Source organism: Coffea arabica, chromosome 6c (assembly GCF_036785885.1).
Source record: "Coffea arabica cultivar ET-39 chromosome 6c, Coffea Arabica ET-39 HiFi, whole genome shotgun sequence".
Classification (NCBI taxonomy): domain Eukaryota; kingdom Viridiplantae; phylum Streptophyta; class Magnoliopsida; order Gentianales; family Rubiaceae; genus Coffea; species Coffea arabica.
Genome location: NC_092320.1, coordinates 4,597,418 through 4,623,213, shown reverse-complemented (window position 1 = coordinate 4,623,213; position 25,796 = coordinate 4,597,418). Strand labels below are relative to the sequence as shown.

At 38.1% G+C, this 25,796-nt stretch overlaps 5 protein-coding genes and 1 long non-coding RNA gene across 8 annotated transcripts; 4 read left to right on the top strand and 2 right to left on the bottom strand.

The window, feature by feature from the left end:
* The first annotated feature begins 1,716 nt into the window (after positions 1-1,716).
* LOC113694966 (protein RGF1 INDUCIBLE TRANSCRIPTION FACTOR 1) lies at positions 1,717-4,219 on the top strand. 2 transcript variants are annotated; one of them, XM_027213906.2, is made up of 4 exons: positions 1,717-1,946; positions 2,191-2,370; positions 2,574-2,789; positions 3,422-4,219. In XM_027213906.2, exons 1-4 carry the CDS (start codon positions 1,944-1,946, stop codon positions 3,659-3,661), a joined length of 639 nt encoding a protein of 212 aa, XP_027069707.1. In that variant the 5' UTR covers positions 1,717-1,943; the 3' UTR covers positions 3,662-4,219. The 2 variants fall into 2 exon arrangements, with proteins under 2 accessions (XP_027069707.1, XP_027069706.1); XM_027213905.2 differs by having other exon boundaries at positions 2,188-2,370.
* Positions 2,656-3,599, bottom strand: LOC140008318 (uncharacterized). The gene is made up of 2 exons (XR_011815687.1): positions 3,460-3,599; positions 2,656-3,033 (listed from the first exon to the last, which is right to left on the bottom strand). It is a non-coding gene; the product is annotated as an uncharacterized lncRNA (long non-coding RNA).
* Positions 4,220-8,980: 4,761 nt separating the features above from the next.
* Positions 8,981-10,189, bottom strand: LOC140004314 (RING-H2 finger protein ATL51-like). Its single transcript, XM_072052248.1, has one exon. It carries the CDS (start codon positions 9,923-9,925, stop codon positions 8,990-8,992), a length of 936 nt encoding a protein of 311 aa, XP_071908349.1. The 5' UTR covers positions 9,926-10,189; the 3' UTR covers positions 8,981-8,989.
* A 2,019-nt stretch (positions 10,190-12,208) lies between these two features.
* On the top strand, positions 12,209-14,113 carry LOC140008317 (purine-uracil permease NCS1-like). Its single transcript, XM_072052247.1, has one exon. The coding sequence runs from the start codon at positions 12,442-12,444 to the stop codon at positions 13,990-13,992; it is 1,551 nt and encodes a 516-aa protein (XP_071908348.1). The 5' UTR covers positions 12,209-12,441; the 3' UTR covers positions 13,993-14,113.
* Positions 14,114-15,191: 1,078 nt separating this feature from the next.
* On the top strand, positions 15,192-17,259 carry LOC113694953 (purine-uracil permease NCS1-like). Its single transcript, XM_027213886.2, has one exon. The coding sequence runs from the start codon at positions 15,353-15,355 to the stop codon at positions 17,108-17,110; it is 1,758 nt and encodes a 585-aa protein (XP_027069687.2). The 5' UTR covers positions 15,192-15,352; the 3' UTR covers positions 17,111-17,259.
* Positions 17,260-23,238: 5,979 nt separating this feature from the next.
* LOC140008316 (probable 2-oxoglutarate-dependent dioxygenase SLC1) lies at positions 23,239-25,547 on the top strand. 2 transcript variants are annotated; one of them, XM_072052246.1, is made up of 5 exons: positions 23,239-23,397; positions 23,555-23,860; positions 24,001-24,248; positions 24,465-24,813; positions 24,923-25,547. In XM_072052246.1, the coding sequence occupies exons 2-5, from the start codon at positions 23,555-23,557 to the stop codon at positions 25,166-25,168; spliced, it is 1,149 nt and encodes a 382-aa protein (XP_071908347.1). In that variant the 5' UTR covers positions 23,239-23,397; the 3' UTR covers positions 25,169-25,547. The 2 variants fall into 2 exon arrangements, with proteins under 2 accessions (XP_071908347.1, XP_071908346.1); XM_072052245.1 differs by having other exon boundaries at positions 23,242-23,397; positions 23,537-23,860.
* Positions 25,548-25,796: the final 249 nt, after the last annotated feature.

Genomic DNA, 25,796 nt, shown 5'->3' with positions numbered 1-25,796 from the left:
AAACGAGCCGAGTCGAGTCGAGTTTTGGGCTAATTGAACCGAGTCTCGACTAAATTTTACTAAACTCGATGAGCCGGCAATTTAAGCTTGAGCTCGACTCAAATCAATTCGAGCCGAGCTCGAGCTCGAGCTAAATCAATTCGAGCCGAGCTCGAGCTCGAAAAAAATAAAAATAATTTTTTAAAAAATAAATAAAATAATATTTTTTCTTAATAAATAATAAAATATTAAGGATATATATGTAATTTTACTATTAAAATAAGAAAATAAAAATATATATACACTTAAAAATATATATACTTAAAATAAACAAAATAAAATAATATTTTTTCTTAATAAATAATAAAATATTAAGGATATATATGTAAATTTACTATTAAAATAAGAAAATAAAAATATATATACACTTAAAAAAATATATATACTTAAAATAAAAAAATAAAAAATATTATATATATATATATATATATATATATATTCGAGCTCGCGAGCCTAACGAACTTAATATTTTGAACTCGAATTCGAGCTCGATTTCGACTCGAGCCAGCTCGAACTCGATAGTGATCGAGCTCGACTCGAGCCGCTCGCGAGCGACTAGATTCGTTTGCAGCCCTATTTTCAAGTGTATGGGAGACCTCATTTGTTACACAACATTTGGCTGCAGGGAGATTCTTATATCTCTACATTTATGAAGCTGCTATGTATTCATTCTAAAAGATGCACGGAATAGACAATTAATGAAATAAAAGTTATGTCCAGAAGAAATATGAATCAATTGAAACGCATGGGAATTACCAATTTATTACTCACGAATTGAAAGCGGAAACAAGTTGGCAATAATGTAAGTTGTTTACTTCACTTCCTCATATGAATTTAAGTTTCTTTTTCAAACCCTCTCTCTTCACCAAAACCCAAAAATTAAAAAATATATTTATATATGTATATATATATGTAGAGAGAGAGAGAATAAAAAATCTACTACCCAAAGAAAAGGAAATAACGAAAATGAGCATTATCTTTGTATATATATATATTAGATATAGCGAGGAATGGATTCTTCTACCCATCCAATTGCATCACTGTAACCCACCGAGGCCTGCAAAAATGCCGGCAGGAGTCTGCCGATTTTTGTTTTGTAGCGATTTCATAATAATTTCTTATTCACATCCTACTAATAAACTTCCTGCATTTAAAAAAAAAAATCAATTGGAATTTCTTTTAAATGCCTTGATTATTGCAGATGAAATTGAAATTGTCTTCGGACATGACGTACTGCCTAAAATTTTGACAGGAACTGCCCCTGGCCCTTGGTGAATGGTGACGGCTCTCAAGAGGGGCCAGCTTTGACATAATTCAAGTGTGAAGGGTGTTTCGGGCAATATGGTCCTAACTAATATTATTATCCCGTCGTCAATTCCTACGTCATTAGCAACAAGAAAACGTATGAGCGGGACCCAAATGGAAAACCAATTAGGTGGCGCCACGTCGGGAGCGGGAGTGGTGAAAGAAACGGCGTCGTCCGGCGGCAAATGTTAAGCTTAGACGTAGCCTTGTGGCCCGACCCATTGTGCCTGCGTAAAGACGCAAAGAAGATCCAAAGTAGCGTAAGCGCCAAACCCAGCAGCAGGATCCAACGGTTGATACTTATCCTCAGCCACCACGCAGCATCTCGACCGCTGATTGACGATGTTTATTTATTTGGCGTATGTCCACCTAGTCTAGGTGGTGTTTTGTTGTTGAATTCTAAGTTGCGGGTTGTTTAGGTTAGGCCCCTCTTGCCCCCACCCATTCCTTTCCCCCATCTCATCTTCTCTCTGCAATTTTCTCCGTCAATTCTTCTTGCGAAGGATTCTCCATCATCATTAGCAAGAATCCAGCACAGTTGTTTACCAAAAAGGGATTCACATTGCTCCAACAACCCAAGAACAACCGAAATTCCGACAATGGTACTAATGTCTTTTGGCTATGCTCGAATTGCGTTGGAGAGAAAGAGCATAAATATTTATTCATTTATTATTAATTTTTTTTTTGTAAGTAGTATTGTAGTACTATTACTCGGCATTCAGTGCTCCCTTCGAGTATACAGTAGTATTTGGTTTCTCCTTCTTTTATCCTTGGCTCCTCCACCTTACGTTATGTTTTTTTTTTTTTTTTTTTTTTTTTGCTGCAAAATTTGGGATTGCTCAGCAGGACACAATGTTGGTCCCTCCTTGGCTAGAACCGCTGCTAAACACCGGCTTCTTCTCGGTGTGCCGCACGCACGGCGATGCCGCCAGGAGCGAATGCAACATGTATTGCCTGGACTGCAATGAGGACGCATTTTGCTTCTACTGCCGCTCCTCCAAACACAAAGACCATCAGGTTATTCAGGTTGGTACGCATTGTCAACATTGATTCATGATTCGGGATATGATTTTGGCCATCGTCTTCTTCTCTATCTATCAGTGAGTTGTTTTGGAGTAACATTATTGATATTTCTGGTTCATTTCTTCTTCTCTTTTTAATAATACCTTTTGGTGGTGGGTTGGGGGGGGTGGCGGCGGTGGCGGTGAATGGTGGTCGTGGGATTTCAGATAAGGAGGTCGTCGTATCATGATGTGGTGAGAGTTTCAGAGATTCAAAAGGTGTTGGATGTAAGCGGGGTACAGACATACGTGATAAACAGTGCGAGGGTTTTATTTCTGAATCAGAGGCCGCAGCCTAAAACCGGCAAGGGAGTATCCCACATTTGCGAAATCTGCGGGAGGAGCCTTTTGGACCCGTTTCGATTCTGTTCATTGGGATGTAAGGTTAGTGGTACTAGTAACTAGAGTACTTTTGCTCTCAACTCCCAAGTCGCACCTTTTTTCTTGATCACGATCATCATCACCGCCATCGTCTCTTGCTTCACGTTGTTGCCTGTTGATTTTTGCAACAAAGCCATTTTCCCGTCATTCACATTTCACGCATCATGATAGGAAGGAGTCATGACCCACATTTCACAAACCATCTCCATCATCTTCATTGTAACCAAACAATAATCGTCCTCATTATCTGTTGATCATCCACCAAAACATTTGGGTCACAAGTCACAGCCAATCATTCATGATCGAGGGCTACAATTTAACCCTGACCAACCTTTTCACAGATGTAAATCACCAACCAATGGCTACATGTATATATATATATATATATATATTTTAATGTTCGTTTGAGGAGGACATTTTATTCATATAAACAAAAAGACTTAATTTATATGCATGTCATCATCATTGGTTATTAGTTTATTCTCAGAATACGAATGTCAGAAATTTTACTTGCTTGACCATGTGGGGTTAATTTATCTGTTACTTAATAGCTGTTTAATTATTCTGATTAAGTGGGTATTAATTAATTAATTTTTTTTTTTTTTTTTTGTTATCTGTATTGAAAATTAACTTAGCTTGTAGGAATAAAGAGGAATGGCGATGCAAGCTTTACCTTAGATGCAAAGAATGAGGCAGTGGCAGCGGGAAGAGGTGAAGGGATATCGTCAAGAGGAGTGTCAATGTCTTCATCAAAAGAAGAAGGAGAATTGCGTGAAGGCACACAAAATGACATATGCCCGGCCACGCCTCCTCCGCCTCCTTCAACTGCAAGGAGAAGAAAAGGCATTCCCCATAGAGCGCCCTTCCGCTCCTAAATTATTACTATTAAGTTAATCACGCTACCACCCTCCTCCCCCTTCTCTCCACATTCCACACACACACACACACAGCCGGGGGGCCTTATAAATTAAACGTCCAGTACTTTAGACAACTCATAAATTATGGCTCACAAACCTCAATTTAGGGGGGTCGCTGTCCCAAAACAATTGCAGCACTTTTCGTTCTTTCCTTTGGGGAGGAATAGAGGAGGGCCTTTTGTAATTTGTTTTGGAGGAGGAGGAGGAGGGGCGGAAATGGGGGCTGCCCACCTTCAAAAAGCCTTAGTAAGTTTCCCTTTTGGCTTTGAAGGGGGGGGGGGGGGGCCCAAAACCATACAAATTCTCCCGTGGGGAGCGCAATAATGCAGAATTATTATTGAAAGCAGCAAGGTGTACATGTAATTAAGAAATTAAAGCAAGTCTTTGTGGAGTCCGTTTTATAGTTTTCATGGCCCCACTAACGCACATGGGCCGTTTGCATAAAGAAACAGTGCCCTTTATTAGTAGTTTAACACAAAGTGCTCTTGGACAAATCAACTTTTCTTTTGCTTGTTACCTAGTTTGTGTAACTCAAATGAGTGGACTTAGGATATGCTGCTCTAATCTAGTACCCGATTTAACCATCTTTTTTTTTTTTGCCCCACGTACGTACTTGGATTTTTGACACGAAAATAATGTGGAGAGCGAAATGTGTGCTGTAGAATTGCTTAAATGTAGGTGGAGCCGAACAAGTAGGTAAATTGCCCAAAGAGTGATGATTTCACCAGACCATACACGGTGCGCGGCTGGATACCTTCTCCCACTCCATGATGTGACGATGGCTTGTTTATTAGAGCAAAGTCCATTTCTTCTCGGTTGCACAACGAACCAAAAAGTCCACTTGATCATCTGCTTTATTACGTCTTTATTACGTCCAATTTGGTGTCCAGACAAATTGTGACCTCTTAATCGTTGCCCACTTTTCATCAGAATTTAGATAGATAGATAATCATATGCTTTTTGAGTATACATATATATATATATCTGTAACCACAACCGCAGATAGGAATCGCCTAGCACGCTCTCGGTTTCTTCGGTCACATTTGTCTTTTTTATTCTATTCCAAGTCCTAACTTCCCGTAGATACCTTTCTTCTTAAACAAAAACCCAAAAAAAAAAAAAAAACATGCTGTAGGTACGTCTGCTAAACAACAAAAATAATTAATAATAATGGCAGTTGACATTTTGGCTTAATTTATTGTCTATGACTAATTCCATGGCAGTGGTGGAATAGACTTACTGTGCATTTGATAGAACTGAAATCTAAAACTTGAGATATGAAATTTGAAGTTAAGTTACTGAATTGTTAGGTGCTAAATCTGATATATTTAAGTGTATATATCACATTAAGAAATAAGTGAACAACAACTTATCACTTATTTTTTGGAGCAAGTTTTGTCCAAAAAATTCAGCGTTATTTAATTCAAATGTCTGAATACATTAAGATCTGAATTTAAATGTTGAATTGGTTTATCAAACAGGCTCCCTTGCGCTTTAATGGGTTCTTGAAAGACTATACTAATCCTTTCACAGCTAATATATTCTGATTATGATATTTGATTTTGCACCAGAATACTGAGGCAGGCGTGATTTGCTCCTTGGTTTTGTATGAAACTATTGATTTGTCTGAAAAAGGGTTTCAGTTGACTTCCTTCTCCCACACACCTTCACTTCGTCACTTCAAAAGTGAAGTTTCAAACAAAAAGGGCTCATTTTGTCACTTTTTTTTCAGTGACAAAATGGGATGGATAATCACTAGTTTCAATAAGAAATTCAAGTGAAAATTTAAATAAAAGTAGGATAGATAATCACCACTTTCCACTTATAATTAAGTTATGTTTATTCAGGTTTTGCTACTTCAGTGATGCGGTTGAATGGCTGCAATTGAGTGCTACTATCAATACTTATATTTATCCGTCGAGACGAGAGGGTTTGATTTCAAAGTCGGTTTCAATACAGAAGTTTTAAGTGAAATTTCAAATAAAAGTGGGATGGATGACCTGAGCCTAAGATGGAGTTTGTGCATCGCTTTCTTGCTCTTCAATCGAGGCGAAGATTTCACAGTCAGTTAATACGTACAGTAATTTGTAGTACTAATCGTGAGCGCTTGGATAAACCTTTTACAATCCAAACTAAACCATACCTAACCCATTTGACGAAATTCATTGCCTCCACATTTGTCTTAACTAGCAGCCGGTTGACCTGTGAGGGCATTATTATGGTAGAAAGTTTCAGATCTGAAAGATCAAACCATTTTCAATTACAAAATGATATGACAAAACAGTGACCGATTTCAAATTAGATCTTGATCTTCGTTGGTTTATTGTTAATGATCCAATGTTAAGGCGACCTACCTAAAAGGGTAATGTTTCAGTGCTATCAAATAGTATGTTGCTAGAGTTTTCGCTTAAATCATGGTTGTATGCGAGCTCCTCCTCCTCCTCCTCCCATAGGCATTGACAACCATCTGGGAAGGGGAGAAAAAAAAAAGAAGAAGCTGTTGGCTTAATGACAGTGCGTACTCTAGTGAAGACGTCAATGATTTTGTTTGGCTATTGAGAACCCAAGATCTATGGGAATCGATGAGGAAATTGAGGATTCTGGATGGATAATAGTGCAGTGCATTGGGAACCTGAGATCAATGGAAATCGATGAGGAAATTGTTTATGCAATATACTATAAATATGAAACAGTAGAAACATCAGTCCAGGGCCTCATGCAATCGTATTTATTGATTGGTGAAGAGCCGTGGAAGGGTTCCTCTTTGCTTTTCGGTGGGCAGAAGAATTTGAGCGGTCATTCTCAATCCATTTAAATGTCAAGTTTCAGGGCTCTGTCGTAGCGTTGATATTTTTGGATCCCATATGATTTGTTGAAGAGCCTCTCTCAAGGGGTACTAAACCAATTTAGATCTTTCAAAATAATAATAATAATAATAAAGGATTTTATGTTGCGTGAAATTTCTATATCGAAATTCTGATTGATTAATTTTGTGTTTTTAGTTTTAGTCTTTAAGATGTCTTCTTTTTGTGTAGATTAATTTGTTGATTTGCCCAACAACGACTATGCTCATGTATCTTATCACTCCTCCAGGGGGAAACAAAAAAAAAACACTTTATTGTGTAAATGTCTATGAAATACTCCCCCTGTCCCATTTTGATAATTCTAATTTTTTTTTACACAGTGTAAGAAAAAATAATTAACTTTGTTGGAAAAATAAATTTAGATTGCTATTTTTCTAAAATACCCTTACATTAAATAAAGTTGATTTTTCGTATATCAATATGTTTTGGAAAATCTAAATGCATTAAATGAGGTAAGTTATATTCAATACTAAAAATCTATATTAAATAAGGTAGTTTATAGTAATAACAACTTACATTGAATAAGGGTATTTTAGAGAAATTAAAAGATAATTATATTTTTTAATTAGAAAATAGACTATAATTTGAGACGGATGAAAAAGAAAAACAGAACTATCAAAGTGGGATGGAGGGAATATTGGCTAAGACTATAGGAAACCACAGAGCCGCATCTTATACTAATCATCAGTACTACAAAATGACAGCTCCCAAAAGAGTGGTATCTCAACCTAAAAGGACTCGTCGGTGGCTTCACCGACGTCCAAAAATATATTCGCTCAAAACAATTCAATTGTCACCAAATTCAAGACGGAAAGAGGTATACTTAATTTGTTTAATGCAGTTGGTTAAGCGTTTCACGTCATCTCTCATCTACTAGACAATTGAATCACTGCCACTCGCCACTCAAGAATTGACACAAATGGGACATGACTTTTAGGAGTGTTAACAACCACCTAGGCACTGATCAGTGATTCAATCATCCCGTGTTATGTATTTATTCTGGCCCTTTTCGTGTATGCAATCAATTTTTTTTTTTCTTTTAATTGAAAGATGTTGTGGCGAAGCATATAAATTTCACTTAACTATATTCCTTTTTTTTTTTTTATGGTCCGGAGAGATATTCCAAAATCACCCGAACTAATTCCCTTCAAGCTGGGCAAAGCTCGTCCCAAAGATGCCCAACAACGACACGAGTGTCGAACCCCCCAGACCTTACTGGGGGGGGGGGGGGGTTAGTTTTGTTGTATCACATAACTCCTGCACAACCTGTGGCTCTGCAATCGTTGTCACATTACCCTTGGAAAAAATAAAAATAAAAACGATTGATGCGCGACGGATCGAGGGGGCCTCTCCAGTTGATTCTGTCTAGTTGGATTCAATAGTTGTAATTCTTACAATTTTTGACATAATTTCATACAATTTTGATATAATTGCAAATTATTTGTATTATTGACAAGATTTATATTTGAATAAAAGTGATGCCATTTGTCACTAAATATTGCATGATAACCAAATAGAACTGGATAAAAGTTCAACGGGAGAGCCCTGATTCATGCATGACCATATAGAGGCTACTCTCTTGACCTATTATTGAACCTATTTAAATATTTACTTTTTTTACTTTTTTATTATACAATTAATCCTTTTTAAATTTGAAATTGACAAAATTTGAATAATTAAAATTTTATTTTATTCTTAATCAAAGATAAAATAACACAAAAATGATTGTTTCATTATTTGACTATATTATTTGTTTGTATAAAAATATGAAAAAAATGAAGTTAAATCTTCTATTAATGTTTATATTTTCATTATATACTTTTCTAAAAACACATTGTTAGATATTTGAAGCATGTTAAAATTACCATTTTATATTTATAAATATTAAGTTAATACACATCTATTTAACCAATAATCCACTGCATGGAAACTAGTGACTCATTGATCCTATCCTTCTATCTGTCGGGTTTCCTTGTCGGGTTGGGTTTAATATCTATGTGGGAAAGCCCAATGCCAGTCCATCAGCGAGCCCATAACACCTTCTTCATTATGTGTCCAAATGCAGAGATTTGATCAAAGGGAGCTGCTATGTACATAATTAATTGCACTACACGTCTGAATTTGTTTTACACGCTCTTTTTAAGGCAATTTAGCCCACAATAAAAACCTAACTACCATGTGTGGAAGTTGCTCTTTAATTCCCTTTCTGATACTACTAGACTATAATTAACCTCTATGTGTATCTATCAGTCACTTGGAACTGGTTTGAAAAGAACGAACGATCGAAGGAGGCAAAAAATCCAGCTCTATATTCCTTATTCCGTATTTTTCCCAAAATTGATTCGTCATTCATTTATTCAGCATGTCTAAACAAATCACACCAAAAAAGGAAAAAAAAAAAAAAAAGAAAGAATGAAAAGAATCAGTACGGAAGAATTTCATTATTGTTCCCCAAACGTAATCGAGAAAAGGAACTCAGGAATTTTGCGGAGACACGATCGAAATGCCTCACGGATCGAAATGCCCCGACCGTAGTCGTCGCTGCGTCGTCATCATCATCTTCTTTAGCAGAGGATGAGGAACCATCTGTACTGCTCTCCCCCTGCATCTCAATGATCACAGAAGATTGATCCATTGACAATGACCGCTTCAGCCCTGTTATTACACGTGCCGACGATGACGCCCTCTCCGTAGGCAGTAGTTCCAGAGACCCAGAATGCCGAAGCAATCCAAAACTAAAAGACCCCGATGATGATGATGACGACGAGGGGGAGGAAGCATCGTTACCATAATCTTGACCCGGAAACTCAACCCCACTGCTTCCAACATCAAACGATGATGAAGAAGTAAACACTTGCAGCGGCGGAGGTGGCGAGGAGGGGGGAATATCGTCATTCACCGTCGCCGCCGGGGCGACAATGGGGGACCTGCAAACGGGGCAGCTGGTATGCGCCACGAACCATTCGTCGATGCAGGGGACGTGGAAAGCGTGCCTACAATTTGGCAACAAACGCACCATTTCTCCTTGTTCCAGCGCACCCAAGCAAACGACGCATTCGCTCTGATCCACGCGAAACAAACCGCCCTGTTGTTTGGTGGGTGAGTAGGCAATGATCGGCATGGTTTCCAGGAGTTTGTGGTCGACTCCAGAGGGTAGTGACGGGGATTCGGGGACTGCTTGAGCCACAGCGTTGCCATTGGAGGCGGTTTGAGGAGTCCTCCTGTGGCAGTATCTGATTAAGATGAAGTGGTAGATTACTAAAACTACGCAAGTGGAGAATACGCCAATCATGGATATCAGCAGGGGTGTGTAGAAGGAGGAATTTGGAGTACCGGGACGTGAATTGAGGCTCTCCATGGATCATCGTCTTAATATCAATCCCTCATATTTGGTGCAGCTGAAGCCTTCGTGTCTAGGTTAGGTTTTAATTAGAACCAAGAGGGAACGCTCACTCTTCAAGATTTTAGAGTTATGTTTTCTTGTTTTTTCGGGTTACTTTGGTTTTGGAAGTGGCCTGGATGGGTGCATTCGGTTCCTTTTTATACGTCTGACACTGGACAAGTAGACAGGTAGCCTACATCCCATGCACAGGCAGCCCGACATCTAATTACCAGTACCATTTTTCACATATATGTATGTATATGGTCAAATTCTCCCTTTTTTGTATATTCATTCGCGTTGTTACCATTTCATCCAATTAAATTAAAGTGGTAGTAGCTTTTTCAAGCACTGAAACAAAGCGTGTGAGGCTTGACAATTTGAGTTATTTTATTTACTAATTAGGGAAGTGTATTTCACAAAAGCTGATCCCATGTAAAATTACAAGTGGCATAATTTAATTTCTTAACGTTGTTTTCCTTAATTCATTTATGCGATGAGCTGTAAATACTGAGGTCGGACAAGACATATATATATATATATAATTATATATACACTTGGACGCGTGCGGGTGGACGAAACACATGTGGTCAGAGCAGGAACAAGTGGAGGGATGTAAAGGGGAGAATGAATAGGTTCCGGCGATTCTATATGTTCGGGCAAGAGACCAGACAGGAAGCAATTTAGATTTTAGAGCCTAGGCCGAAGGCATCGTTGGCTTGTTCAACTACTCTCACGGAGCCTTGCCAAGGCTCTTGCTTGGCTTCTAGCAAAGGAACAAGAAATTTGACCGGCTGGCATGGCACGGTGATATCGAGTCTTTCGTCCACCTTTGCATTTACCCATGTTCGGAGGTGGATGCTGCTGACGACTGACGACTGACGACTCATGCCCGTATGCCAGTCTCCGACTCGCAAGGCACGTTTAGTAGTAGACAAAAGGAAAAAAATAATAATAATAATCAAACCTATGTTGGCGTTTATCCTTATCCAAATTGTATGATTTGGCTGCCTTAGAAATAATAATAAAGAGTTAAATGCACTAAATTCCCTACACTTTACCCTTATTTGCACCTTACTTTCTTGAACTCCTTTATAGGCCCCCTATTTGATGTTTTAGAACAAAAATGCCCTTGCAATATTATTTTATTTTTTCTCCTTGTATAGTCATTTCTTTGTTTTTCCTTTTCTACTACATTCGTTTCCTTTTTATTGTTTTTCATTTTTTTTTCTTGTTCACTTTTCTCATGTAACTATTTCCTTCAACTTCCTATTTAATTGTGTGCTTGTCATCAAATTGTAGTTTTCTTTTACTTATGATTTTATCTTGTTTGAGTTTATTTATTTATTTACACTAGTGGACACTTTTATCCTAAAACGTCAAGCATGGGACAAGGTACTTAATTAATAAGTTCAGAGGAGTAAAGTGTAATTGAGAGTAAAGGTTAGGAGTGCATTGAATCCAAAATTTCAAAAAAAATAAAAATAAAAATGCTCTTAGTACGGGGATTATCAGTTGAGATAAAGCGTATTTGAGGATCAGGCCTAAAGAAAATGCTGAGCATTTGTGGATCGTGATGGGCTGAAGAATCTGTCAATTTTCCACCTGCAAGACGCCAATCTCTCTTTGTGCGGTGTCCAAGGCTAGGCCCAATCCACTGCCAACGCCACTCTTCAGAGTAATGTGGACCTATAATCAGATCAGCCTTTTTTTCTGGTTTAACTTCTAAGAGCCTTAAAAAAAAAACACACACACACACACACACACACACACACACAAGGCCACAAAATTAAGGAAAGAAACAAAAAATAAACGTAACAAAGAAATTCTTCTAGATTTTCCTATAATTTTAGTATGTGATTCTTACTTAACTCCCTTTTGTTACCTGCATAATTCTATACACGTGCTTTGATGGTAAATTCATCCAAAAGCTTGTGAAGCATAAAGCTGCTAAGCGCTAAGAGCTCCAAATATATTTATTTATTTTTTTCAATTTTTGCTTATCCAGCAAAATTTTTATCTGATAATGGTTTCCATTCATCCGATTCAATTTCCCTTCCGAGCGGTGCGAGTTCATTTCAACTGTGATCTGATGTTTGAAGGAACACATAACTAGCTACAACAGGAAACCTGAGAGTATTTAGGGTGACATTTCATGAAATCACAATTAATGTTGACGATGAAGGCCGGACCAATTGGCAGGATTTTATACTTTGTTTCAAGTTTGAATCTCACCTGTTTGCAATCTTTTATTGGCCGACGATTCATTGACAGCACTAGTTGGCGTGTTTTGGACATCAAAATTTTTTTCAAATCCAAACACACATATATTTCAAGTCAATGTAATGGCCCGCCCCTGCAATCATTATTATCTTCTCCTGCTCAAGCAGTAATAAAACCACGCAGTAGCATGACTAGTCTCCCAGCTTTGAACAATTTATCTATCAGCGGAAATTAATTCAGCTGATTACGCTGCTGCTCTTCCCAGCCAACTGATGTTCCAAAAATTTGACCAAATGGCAACAATTCCTCATCAACCCCGACTCGACGATGCTGATGCTGATACTGAACCCGAGCATTCGATTTACAGCGATGAGCTGAAGCCAACCACATCCCACCAGCGCAGTTTTTCTTGGTTGGAAATGGGCAGTTTGTGGGTGGGACTCGTGGTTGGAGTGCCGGCCTACTACGTGGCTGGAAGCTTAGTAGAGCTGGGGATGGCGTGGTGGCAAGGGATTCTCACCGTTGTTTTAGCCAACATGATCTTATTAATCCCGTTAATCCTCACAGGATATGCCGGCACGCTTTACGGCATATCATTTCCGGTCTTGGCTCGATCATCTTTTGGCATTCGCGGAGCCCACGTCCCCGCTCTTCTTAGATCACTGATTGCCTGCGGTTGGTATGGGATTGAAACATGGATTGGAGGTCAGGGAATCTTTCTTCTCTTGCCTCAAACCGCCAAAGAATCGGCCTTGTCAAAAGCTTTGCCCTGGTTAGGCACTTCCCCCCTTGAATTTGGTTGTTTCGTAGTATTTTGGCTAGCACAACTGGCCATCTTTTGGTACGGGATTGATGGGATCCGGAAGCTGGAAAAGTACGCTGCTCCAGTTCTAATCATATTCGTCTCTTGCCTTCTCGTTTGGTCTTATATCCAGGCTGGTGGATTCGGCCGCATGCTCTCCTTATCTTCGAGGCTCTCACCTTCAGAGTTTTGGTCTCTTTTCTTCCCATCATTGACAGCAAATATAAGCTTGTGGGCTACTCTAGCGCTTAACATTCCTGATTTCACCCGGTACGCCAAGAGCCAAAAAGATCAGATCATAGGACAAGCAGGGCTTCCAATTTTTATGGGTGCATTTTCATTTGTCGGCCTGGCAGTAACTTCATCAACCGAAGTGATATTTGGCCGCGTGATCTCCAACCCGATTCAACTTCTGGGCGAAATTGGCGGCGGATTCTGGATCAAGATTGTTGCTGTTCTAGGCATAAGCCTTGCGACAGTCACAACCAACATCGCCGCTAATGTCGTTGCTCCTGCAAATGCGCTAGTCAATCTAAGTCCTTCAACGTTTACCTTTCAAAGGGGGGCTCTGCTGACGGCAGTTCTTGGAATTGCCTTCCAACCATGGAGGGTCTTTGGATCGAGTGAGAGCTTTGTTTACACCTGGTTAGTCGGCTACTCTGCTTTGCTAGGACCCGTTGGGGGCGTAGTCTTGGCAGATTTTTATCTCATTCAGAATAGAAATTTGAGTATCAAGCAACTGTACTCACTGAATCCTAGCGGGACATATTGGTATTCAGGTGGATATAACTTAGCAGCAATGACAGCTTTGGTTCTGGGGATTCTACCGGTGATTCCAGGTTTTCTCCACGAGGTTGGGCTTTTGAGATCAGTCCCACATACATTGGCTTTAATTTACGATAATTCTTGGTTTTTCGGGTTCTTTTCTGCTGGAATTCTCTACTGCATCATTTCACTGTTCAAGGGAAAACAAAGTAAAGATGGGCTAGAACCTCTCATGTCTCCTAAGTCCAGTCCCTAGAGATAACAACACTGTTGGCATTTGCATGTAATCTGTAGCCAAACAATTTGTGCACATTATCCTTCAAGAGAAAAAAAGATCATGGCGTTCAATCTAATACATCTATGACCTCTTTTTGATACTCTCTTATCTCACAACACCCCCCCCCCCCCAAACCCCACAAAAAAAAAAAAAGGATAGAGAGAGTTTTTATCTATTGCAGATTCCCGACAGTTCATCTTTTACTCTTATCTGTGCAATTAAATAGTTGGACTAGCTCGTGGCAGAATAGTAAAAATAATGTAAAATAGAGTTCTGTAGCGTAAAAGTCAAATTCTTCTATACCAATAACAAATATTATATTCGTGCATAATTGGATGCGAATCCAATAAAATCCACTTTATTATTCATTTTTAGATGATCTCCATAGTTAGATGAGGTTTCTGATAATTTCATTGAGTTTCCATGAAATTTGAAAAATTGCACATACCTTCCTTTATCATTTAAAATGACAATACTACCCTTAAATATTTTAATGAAATTCACTTATTTGGTATGTGTATGGTTAGAATGATTTTTAAATTATTTTTTCATCCTTTGTTCTTCTTATTCCTTTTTATTTTAATTTTTCGTCAATAAAATTGTAAAATTACCATTATTATCTCTAGTTTCTATTGTAACTAAATGTTGAACTAATGATTTTCTTATGAGTTAACTTTATACATAATCCCATGTTTTTTGCTATTCTTTGTTTTCTATTTTTGGTATTAAAATTAACAATAAATAAAAAAAATTGCTCAAAATCACTACTAAATTATGACAATCCTACTATTCAAAAAATTTATAAACTCTGAATCAATTATTTCAAAATTTTATTTTATATCTTATAAATCTAAATCTATAATAAAATACCATCAAATATATCTTATCATAGTTGTTTATCAAATAGTAGGTATGGACACGAACAATTCAACACATTTTTCTTATAATTACATTAGATAATCTTATAATTTTATAGGGAAGTAAATTAAAATTCACTATACATGGGCATTTTTGGGTATTCATTTAAAAATTTGACCATATCAATATTATTTTAAAGTTTTGTTAGTAAAACTATCAAATCAATGGAGGTATGTGTATTTTTCAAAATTTAGGGGAGCTCAGTGAAATTATTAGAAATCTCAGGGGAGGTTTCTCAAATTATCCCTAAATAAAAACCTTATAACTATGCCAGAGCTTTAGCCAATTAGTATCACTGGTGACGAAACAGATCCGCCACCACCCGTTAGCCTATCCCAAAACCCATTAACGTAGAGACTAGAGGGGGAAACGTTAGCCAAACAGATTCTCCCACCTGCGGAATCTTTTTGACAAGTCAGCAATGGTTTCGTCCAAATGCTTCAGCCTCCGTCTACATCCCCATCCCCACCACCTCCACCACCGTCAACGCCATGGCCTCCCAAATAGCCCAGCAACTTTCCCAAATCGCAGAAGGGATCACCCCTTCAACTCAAACCAAACTCCCGCACCAACTAAACTGTCCATTTCCGACAGAAGTGAAGCTTATCATCCCAACACCAATATCCTCCAAAGTGGGATATGTTCCCCCGCCATATTAACCATGGCAACAAGTCAACCCCAGTGTAGTCCCGAGTTTGACGTTCTTGCACCTGATCCTACTCTAACCAATGATGATCTCAAGCCAACAGCCTCCGGTCAGCGGACTTTTTCTGGATTGGAAATGGCCACCTTGTGGATTGGCCTTGTGGTGGGAGTCCCATCCTACTATCTTGCCGGAAGCCTTGTTGACCTCGGAATGGCCTGGTGGCAGGGCATTGCGACAGTTGTTGCAGCCAACATAATTCTATTAGTTCCGCTAATTCTCACAGGCCACCCTGGCACGCGTTACGGCATATCATTCCCTGTCTTGGCTAGATCTTCCTTTGGGATTCGCGGTGCCCATATTCCAACTCTGCTCAGAGCATTGGTCGGTTGTGGTTGGTACGGGATTGAATCATGGATTGGAGGTGAGGCAATTTTCCTTTTATTGCCAGAGGCTGTTAAACAATCGGCCTTATCACAAACTTTGCCTTGGCTCGGCACTTCGGTTGTTGAATTTTCTTGTTTTATTGTATTCTGGCTCGTACAATTGGCATTTGTTTGGAATGGAATCGACGGTATTCGGGAGCTGGAAAAGTACTCTGCTCCGATTCTGGTCGTGCTCACCTCCTGCCTTCTTGCATGGTCCTATATCAGCGCCGGCGGATTTGGTCACATGCTCTCTCTATCTTCAAGGCTTTCATCTTCAGAATTTTGGGCACTCTTCTTTCCTTCACTGACTGCAAACATAAGTTTCTGGGCTACTCTTGCCCTGAACATCCCTGATTTCACCCGATATGCAAAGTGTCAAACTGATCAGATCATAGGCCAAGCAGGGCTTCCACTTTTCATGGGTGCATTCACATTCGTTGGCTTAGCAGTAACTTCATCAACTAAAGCCATTTTCGGCCACGTCATCTCCAATCCAATTCAATTGCTGGGCGAAATTGGAGGGCTCTGGACGATGATCCTTTCTATTTTTGGCATCAGCCTAGCAACCATCACAACCAACATTGCTGCTAACGTTGTGGCCCCTGCCAATGCGCTAGTCAACCTGAGCCCTTCAAGATTTACCTTCAGACGAGGTGCACTGCTCACTGCAGTTCTTGGAATTGCATTCCAGCCCTGGAGACTTCTCAAGTCTAGTGAGAGCTTTGTTTACACATGGCTAGTTGGCTACTCTGCACTTCTAGGACCGATTGGGGCCATTCTGTTAGCAGATTATTATCTTGTTCAGAAAACTAATTTAAGTATTAAGCAACTCTACACATTGGATCCTCGGGGTGCATATTATTACTCGGGCGGATTCAACTTGGCTGCAATGACGGCTCTGGTTCTTGGGATTTTGCCAGTAGTCCCAGGATTCTTGCAGAAGGTTGGGATTTTGAGCTCAGTTCCAGAATCACTGGTTCTTGTTTACAACAATGCTTGGTTTTTCAGCTTCTTTTCTGCTGGAATTCTCTACTGTATTTTGTCATTTTTGAAGGGAAAAGAGAACAACGATGCGTCCATGGACCCCCTAGTACCATCTACATCCTAGTCTGCCTACTAAACAATATGTTTTTTTTTTTCTCTCTTATTTCTAAGGGAAGTAGGCAATAGGTTTTATACAGCGTGCATAGTTTCAAGTGCACCTTAAATTTGCATTTGCAGCAACAAAGGAGTTCAAATCTTCTTGTGATCGTTCAATGATCCAAATTTGTACCATGTAAAACCGCTGCATCCAACCCCTTGGATATGGAATTATGCAACCAAAAATGAGCTTACCAAAGAAAAATTATATAATAATTTGGGCATATACTCAAGAGTTAAGATTAATGGCTTAAAAATTTCTATGCTCTTGAGTTGCTGTGCTTTGGAATTTGAATCTGCTGCAGACCCTGCCGATGAAAAACACCATCGAACCGAAAAGATGAGGTCTAAAAGGGTGAGTTGCTAAGTTTGCATGGCCCATAAGGCCAATTTTTCCCATTGGAAGTAAAAATGGGCCTCTCAGTATAATGAGCGAGCCGCATCCAGCATCTGTAGATATGTCGGATCAAAAACTTCAACTATGTAACACGTCCAAGTCCAACTAATTGATGATTGGTCATCCCAAACTTGCATGGGCAGCTACCTCTGAAGCTGGGCCGTCCAGTTAGGCGGCAATTGTATTTTTTTGACTGGATACGCAGGAGCAAATCATTTCTTAGTCGTAGTGTCCAAAGGCCCGTAAAAGTTTCTCAGAGCCCAGCTACTGATGTTAATGGTTAAAAAATTTTTGAAAGTGTCTTAAGATTAATTTTTTTTTATCCTTTCAATAACTTTTTGATGCGTCAACAAATGCGAATCTCCAGGTTTAATTAAGTCCCCAGGTTGGCCTCAAGAGTTGCCGGCTTTTGGAGTTAAATCTGGGATTAGGTTTAATTACCTAACTTCAAAGGTCTGGAAAAAAAAATGCGAATCTCCTGTCAATAAAAAAGGTGAAGAAAAAAATCAACGAATCTCATCATATGCCCCTGCAAATAGTGGCAGCACCTTTTTTTTCCCCATATTTAGACACTCTGTTTGATAATTCAATTCAACACTTAAAGTTAATAAATTCAGATGTTAACATATTCAGACGCATTTGATAACAAAAAATATAATATATAAATTAATTAAGTCGCAATACTTATACGTCACTGAATTTTCTAGCAAAACTTGTTTTAAAAAATTAGTGATAAATTATTCACTTATCACTTAACGTGATATATATTCAAAAAAAAAATGTATCAAATTTAATACTTAAAATATTAGTCACTTAACGAATTTAGATTTCAAGTTTTATTAAATGCACCCTTGGTTTGGTAAGTTCAACACTATTAACAGCTTAAGGAAGTGCTAATTTAAATTTCTAAACCTGGTTGGACAGCTGCAATGCACTCGCAGATAGACAAAATGTAGTGAAGCAAGTGAGATCACGCTGAATTAGGTAATTAATTCCTCGTACATCTGTATTTTTGCACTCTGGAGGGTTTTGCTCTACTCTGCTGTCTTACTCCAAGAACAAGTCCCATAAGAAAAATTCCAACCTGCCATGGATTCCATTCGTGAACAACAAAACAGTCCCAATCCCTTTACTATTCAAGAGTCCCAATCCAACATCGCGCTGGATTATAAATTGTCAACAGCAACTAAATCTTTTTAAATACTCCTTATTAAATGAATGTGACAAATATCTAATGTACTAATTAGTGTACAATTTATCTAATGCAGTAAAGAAAATGCCTAAACAAAGCTGGTTGACCAAGCCGTGTGATGGAACACATAGAAAAAAAAAACTCGGACAGAAGAGATGTTTGTTAGGCAAACTAACACATCATTTATCTCTTTCTAAAAATGTTGAATGGGAAGAGTGTTTTCCCATGTGGCTCCATGAGAGTGCACAAAAGGATTACAAAGGGAGAAATTCTGATGTATCCAATCTTGTAATATCAAGTTCATGAATGAAGTGAATTTATGATGTTTGACAAAAAAAATTTATCTCTTTCTTTTGTGGGTTTCAACTTTCAATTCAAAAGGAAAACAAACAAACAAGCAAACAAAGGGGAGGAGGAGGAGGAAACTGTACTGTCCTCGATGGATAGCCACAGAGCCAGAGAGGAAAAATGAGATGGGAACCGGGAAAAGCATTGAATAATAGGAATTACATAGGCTGTAGATGCAATAATGGTAGGCTGACGTCCAACTCAAAGCAATGCAATGAATTGAGAAGAAGAAACAAAAGGAAATGACACGGCAGCAAAAGGTTGTGTGGGATAAATGACCAGCTTGGCTTGGCATCACCCCAACCGCACATCATCATCTTTCTTTATTATATATATATATATATATATATATATATATATATATATATATATATATATATTCACACACACACACACACACACACACAGAGTGGCGTATGGGTTGAGTTGGATTGACTTGGCAATGGCACCTCCAGATATATAGTCCTTCAATGGTACAAACTCACAGCTCATTCCACTGAAATTAACAGATTGATGATCCAAAGCTTAAAAGGGCTCACTTTGTTTTCAGAGGAGACTATGTATTTTGCATTAGGATTGAACGTATTATTATACGTATCCCGTGCGTCAACTGTAACCCTAAAATATTAATAACGTAAGGGTACTAATCAGACTTGAAAGTTTAATAATGCACCCGTGTTCTTCAAGGAACAAAACTAGCTGATTGGAATCTTGTTTAAATAAAAAAAAATTTTTTTTAAAACTCAATTCTCAAAAATTTGTGGTCTTTTACGCGGTGATGCTTGGTAAAGTTGAGACTATTTTCCTTGCTTTTTTGTCGCATTTCAGTTTGGAAATCTTGAAAGTTACTGTATTATTATTATTATTTTTTCCATCTGCAGTGTTATCAAATCAAATGGATATAAAATCCGAGAGTTACTTCCTAATCTATTTTGCTACAATGAATGCAATGTAAGCTTGGAAATTAGTTGGGAAGCTCAAAGTCAAATCCTAATAAATTCAATAGGCAATGCCCTAATCCTCAAAGTCCACAATGTTTCTAGAATATAATACTCCAATGTTTCTCTCCACATCTAAGGAAGCAGACTGAGTCCATGCTCCTTTGGCTCATGCAGGGAGGTGGGGTGGTTACGAGTAGGAGTGTGCAAAATTGAAAATTTTCGATTTATCGATCGAATTCGAATTTTCGAAATCGGTAATTCAAAATTTAGAATGGAAATCAATTTTTTTAATTTCGAATTATACGAAATCGGTTTCGAATTCAGTAATGAAATTTTTGAAATTGAAATCGGTATTCGATTTCAAATTTGTTTTATAATATATATATAATATAATTTTTTTTATAATATATGTAATATAAAATTTAAATTATATAACATAATAACAATACATCTAGCAAAACCAAACTCCAACAAGGACAAAAAGAACATAACCTAATTCTGTCCGAATTCGGTGAGAAGTTGTTTTACCAAAAAGAGCAAAAAGAATAAATTATGAGAAGTTGTTTTTAAAAAAATGAAAAAAGAAGAAACAAAAAAGCTTCCGAATTCGGTGAAATCGGAATTTATCGAATTCCGAATCGAAGTCGAAATCGGAATTGGTGAATTCGAAATCGAATTTGATTAATAATTCTTATGCCAAAATTTCGAAAAATTTCGAATTTAAACTTCCGATTTACTGATTTTGAATTTGCTGCGCACCCCTAATTATGAGGACTAGAGTTTTTGATTCAACTCACTACAGCACTATCCTTTTTTTGTGGAAGGCCGGGGGAGGATAAATAACTAGAACTCAATCTGATTAATAAGCTCTTGCATTAATAATTTTTGGGCATGTATAGAATATGTTAAATAATGAAAACCATGATCCAGTCCTCTAATTTCGCGTTATTGATTATATCAACATACAGACAATCAATTTCATCCGAGAATATTTAACTTCAAGTTATATGCAGTACTTGACCTTGCATGTTTTGCACACAAAGAGGAGAAGGGTTGGAGGGGTTTTTTTTGGGGGGGGGGGGGGGGGGGATATAAACAGAACTTCCACATATTAGTGCTGGTTTGATTTCAATTCGATATGCCACTATATAGATGAGGAAAAATTTTGTAAACCTATTGATCCTAGAAAGGATTTCAAACTCGTACATACAACTTATGGGTCAATGGAGATAACACACAATTCTGAAACATGTTCCATGAGCTGTTTTTGAAAACCTGTTTCCGAGGGAATTTTTATTGGGAGGTCGGTTCCTTTGACGGTGTCACTGACCCCGTGATCTTCCAATTTCGAAGTCCCCGGGACGCAACTGCAACAACAACCAATACCATCCCTTCAACTGCTCAGCCAGTTTATTAGTTGAACTTTTAAGTGTTCGGTCTTTCGAGTTATTGTAAAAGCCGCCAACGGAAATAACTGAAATAGAAAGGAAGAAAGCCAAAAAAAAAAAAGGAAATCTCTGGATACCATTTTATTTTGAGGATCTAACTGAAGTTGGTAACATCCACCCTTTCTTCCTTGAATGAATCCATACATAGTTGTTAGTTCATTCATCCATAAGCAAGAAAGCTTTGGACAGCATTGCGACATCTGTAAGAATCTACTCTCTCTCTCTCTCTTTATAACTAACGTTTAAGGTTTTGCACACCAATTAAGAAAAGTTTTTCATTGCTTAAATTTGTACACTACTTTCCTTTTGTACCCTCATTAATTGTCCAATTCACCCATGTTTTCCCTCACTAGAGTAAAGAAGAAAGAATAAGGAGGGACAGATAATTATAGGGTTGTTACAAAGAGAGAAGCAATAATTATTAGGAGTAGTAATTAAGAACCCTGTATTGGAAAAGAGAGATAAAAGGGTAAAATTGTAAAAAAATAATTAATATTGTATGGGGATAATAAAATGACAGATAAAAGTATACTAGAGCAAATTTCTTAAACGTCAATTATAAAAAAAGGGAAGGAGTATTCAAGATTTTGTTATTCCGGAAATCAGGAAATGCTATGTACGTACTGGGAGGGAAATTTTGTCCCCGCTTTTTTCGTGCCGTATTAAGTAGGCAAAAGAATCGAAGGCCACTCTGGTGGCATATACAGCCGCGGTTTTGTCCAACGGGTGGGCACCGTTAAAATATATTCTAATGTGTTATATTTTTTGAAATATATAAGATTAATTAAAAAAAGTAAATAAATATAAGAGAAGGTAGATAAAATTAAATAAAAAAGTATATAAATGCAATTAAAATATAATATTAATTTTAAAAAATAATATAAATATAGGGAATGGTAGATAAAATTAAGTAGAAAAAGTATATAACTGCAAGAGAGGATAATAATTATGAGTATACATATACATATATATGATAGGTTAGGAAAATAATTATTAAGTGTGTTAACGAGTGCCTTAAGTAAGCACATGTTAGAATAATCCATACATGCAATCATACATCAGAATGAAAAAAAATGTTACTCAGCCCAATAATTTGAAACGTTACCTTATTTGAATTGCCTTTTTTTTTTTCCAAAAATTTTTACATTGAACTTATTTTCAAATCATCCTTTTATCTTACATATATCAAATCAAATCATTATTTTATCTCGCATATATATCAAATCATTACAATGCATTTTTTTTAAATACAAACTTCATAAAATAGCTATCCAAATAGACTCTTAATCTTGAACCTGTTCTCGTGTTACTCGGCAATGATATGAAACTACTACTTACTCCTGGGGCGTCATTTGATTTGATAGAGCCGTTGGTATGGCAACAGGCGGGTCAGAAATGGCGCGCGACTGGATGAATTAGTGTGGCTTCTAGGAAATCCGTAAATCCCAGAACGCTGTAAATGCAGAATGAATCAAATACTTTGAAGTCACTAGCATACAATAATGGCAAAAAGCTTGTGATGACGAAGACGGAAGAAGAGATTTGGATCAGGCTTATAAGCAAAAAGTCAGCCATAAAACAGAAAAGGGGCAAAAGGAGGCAGGGGAAGAGACGGTGTAGGTCCTGGGAAAGTTGACAATTCAGATTTCAGTTGAAATTCAAGAATAATTCTGCTTGTAACGGAGGGCGGACATTGTCCCTACCTTGTATTTTAGTACTTGCGAAGCGTAAATGTCAACGCTTTCTTTGTGAAAAACCAGCACTTGGATTCAACATCCGAAGCTGGTTTCTTAAAACTGGATACTGTTCTTGTCTTCGATCCCGCCTATATATACATAACACCAATCTTCTTTCTTTGTTCCCAACTTCTCACCTCATTTGTTCTCCCTCTCCCTCATCTCAGGTCGTTCCAAATTGAGAGCGAGCTAGGTAAGATAACCTGCTGAACAGAACAGATCCCCTGCCCTCCTCCACTCTCCTTTTTTATTTTTATTTCTTTTTTTTTTTAAATGATTTGTTAATTTCTGACGATCTGCATGTAACATGATTACCTGCATGTATGATTCAGATGCTTTTTGTTTAGTAGATGTCTCCTGCATTAGTAGCAACACCGGCATCACCGCAGAGCATGATGAGCATCACAAACGAACATCCTGTTGAAAGCCAATACCAAAAAGGAGTAAAACACCTGTATGAAATTGGCATCAGGAGGGTTCCCCCCAAGTATATAGTGCCAGTTTCGGAACGTCCAAATCAGACACACTGGAAAACTCAGACGACCGATGGCAGTCTTCAGCTTCCAGTCATTGATTTGTCAGGATTGCACGGACCTAAACGTTCTCAAGTCGTTAGGTCTCTCGCCGGCGCTTGTGAAAATTACGGGTTTTTCCAGGTCGGTAATAAGAAGTTTTAACATTCCTGAGATTCATCATCGGTAACTAATTAACCTTGCACTGGACGTCCAAATAACTCTGCAGATCATCAATGTAAGAAGATCGTGACATTCTTTTTCACTATGATCGTTTAATGCAGGTTGTGAATCACGGCATTCCGAACGAGGTAATCAGCAATATGATGGACGTGACCAAGAGGTTCTTCGAGCTTCCTTCAGCAGAAAGAGAGAAATATATGTCAGCAGATATGAGCAAGCCGGTTCGATATGGCACCAGCTTCAATCAGCTAAAAGATAGCGTCTTCTGTTGGAGGGATTTCTTGAAATTAGTCTGCAACCCTCTAGCAGATGTCCTTTCTCACTGGCCTTCTTCTCCCATGGACTTAAGGTTAGAGCCAGCAAAGAAACTGAGCTGTATGGCAATACATTTAACTTCTGCCCGAATGCATGAAGGACCAAACAAAGAAGTCGCTTGACCTACTCACATTCATTTGATTGGAATGACTTGATTAAACAAACAATTTTTTTTTTTTTTTTTTTTTGTAGTACAGCAATGAAACATTATTCTAATCCGAAATGAATCGAATATTTTATGGATAAACAGGGGATTGGCGGTTACCTACGCTAAAGAAACCAAATTCTTATATCTGATGATATTAGAAGCAATTTTGGAGAGCCTCGGGCTAACAACCACGAAGAACACCACAGCTGATACGGATGACCAAATCTTGAGCGAAATAAAAGATGGAAGCCAGCAAATGTTCCTTAATTTTTACCCTCCGTGTCCAGAACCCGATTTGACATTTGGACTAAGATCCCATTCTGACTTTGGAATCCTAACGCTTCTTCTCCAGGATGAAGTTGCAGGGCTTCAAATAAAGCATCAAGGGAGATGGCTCGCCATTGAACCGATCCCGGGCTCCTTCGTTGTCAATGTTGGAGATCAACTTGAGGTATGCTCTTTTACTTGCATACTTCTCGATTAATTCCCATCCTGGTTCTCTATCAGACTCCGATTTACTGCGAATTAACAGTGACGGACAAGTGTTTGCCCTGTTTCAGATCTTCAGCAACGGCAGATACAAGAGCGTACTGCATAGAGTAGTTGTAAACTCCAGCATGTCTCGAATTTCAGTGGCTTCTCTTCACAGTCTTCCATCCCAATCCGCGGTGCGCCCGGCGGAGAAGCTTATAAATCAAACAAATCCAAGGCGTTACAGGGACACTGATATTGCTGCTTTTCTTCATCACATAAAATCCTGCGACTACCAAGAGAAAGGTGTCCTGGAGTCCAGGAAATTGACCTGAATCATCCATCAGTCCAGGAAATTAAAACTGATGACGAGATCGACTCTGTATTTGACTTTTTGGGCCATCAGCTATTCAGAGACTGCTACTGTTTAGCTCGTGGAGTGGAGTACATCTCTCGACAACCAGGGTTCTAAGAATTTAGATATAGGGCAGGATTTTAGAGCTTTTTTTTTTATAAAAAAAAAAAAAAAAAAAAAAACTTGTAGTCGAGACTCGAGAGCGTCGTCGTTGTTGTTGTTGTTGTTTTTTTTTTTTATGATATTTATGTATAACGCTATATACTATTCCTAACAAATCATCTGTCCATGAATCACCCTTCGCATCTCCCATTTTACTGGGTCATAATATAAGGGGATCGATAACCTAACCTTGTGCAGCTCTTTGGATATTTAGTCTTTGTAGGGTTGGCTGTCAAACTAATTTTGTTGCGTCGAACAAACACGATCGAATTTTCACATGGAAATCACGCAAGAATTTATCAGCATTTAATGAATTTTTGTTAAAAATTAATAATGTTTCTTGAAAAGCCTAGCATAGGTGGAGAGATACAGAGCTGCTAAAATTAGCTTCTAAACCTCAGAAGCTCTCATGAATGCTACTGCGCATAGGGTTCTTATCAGAGCAT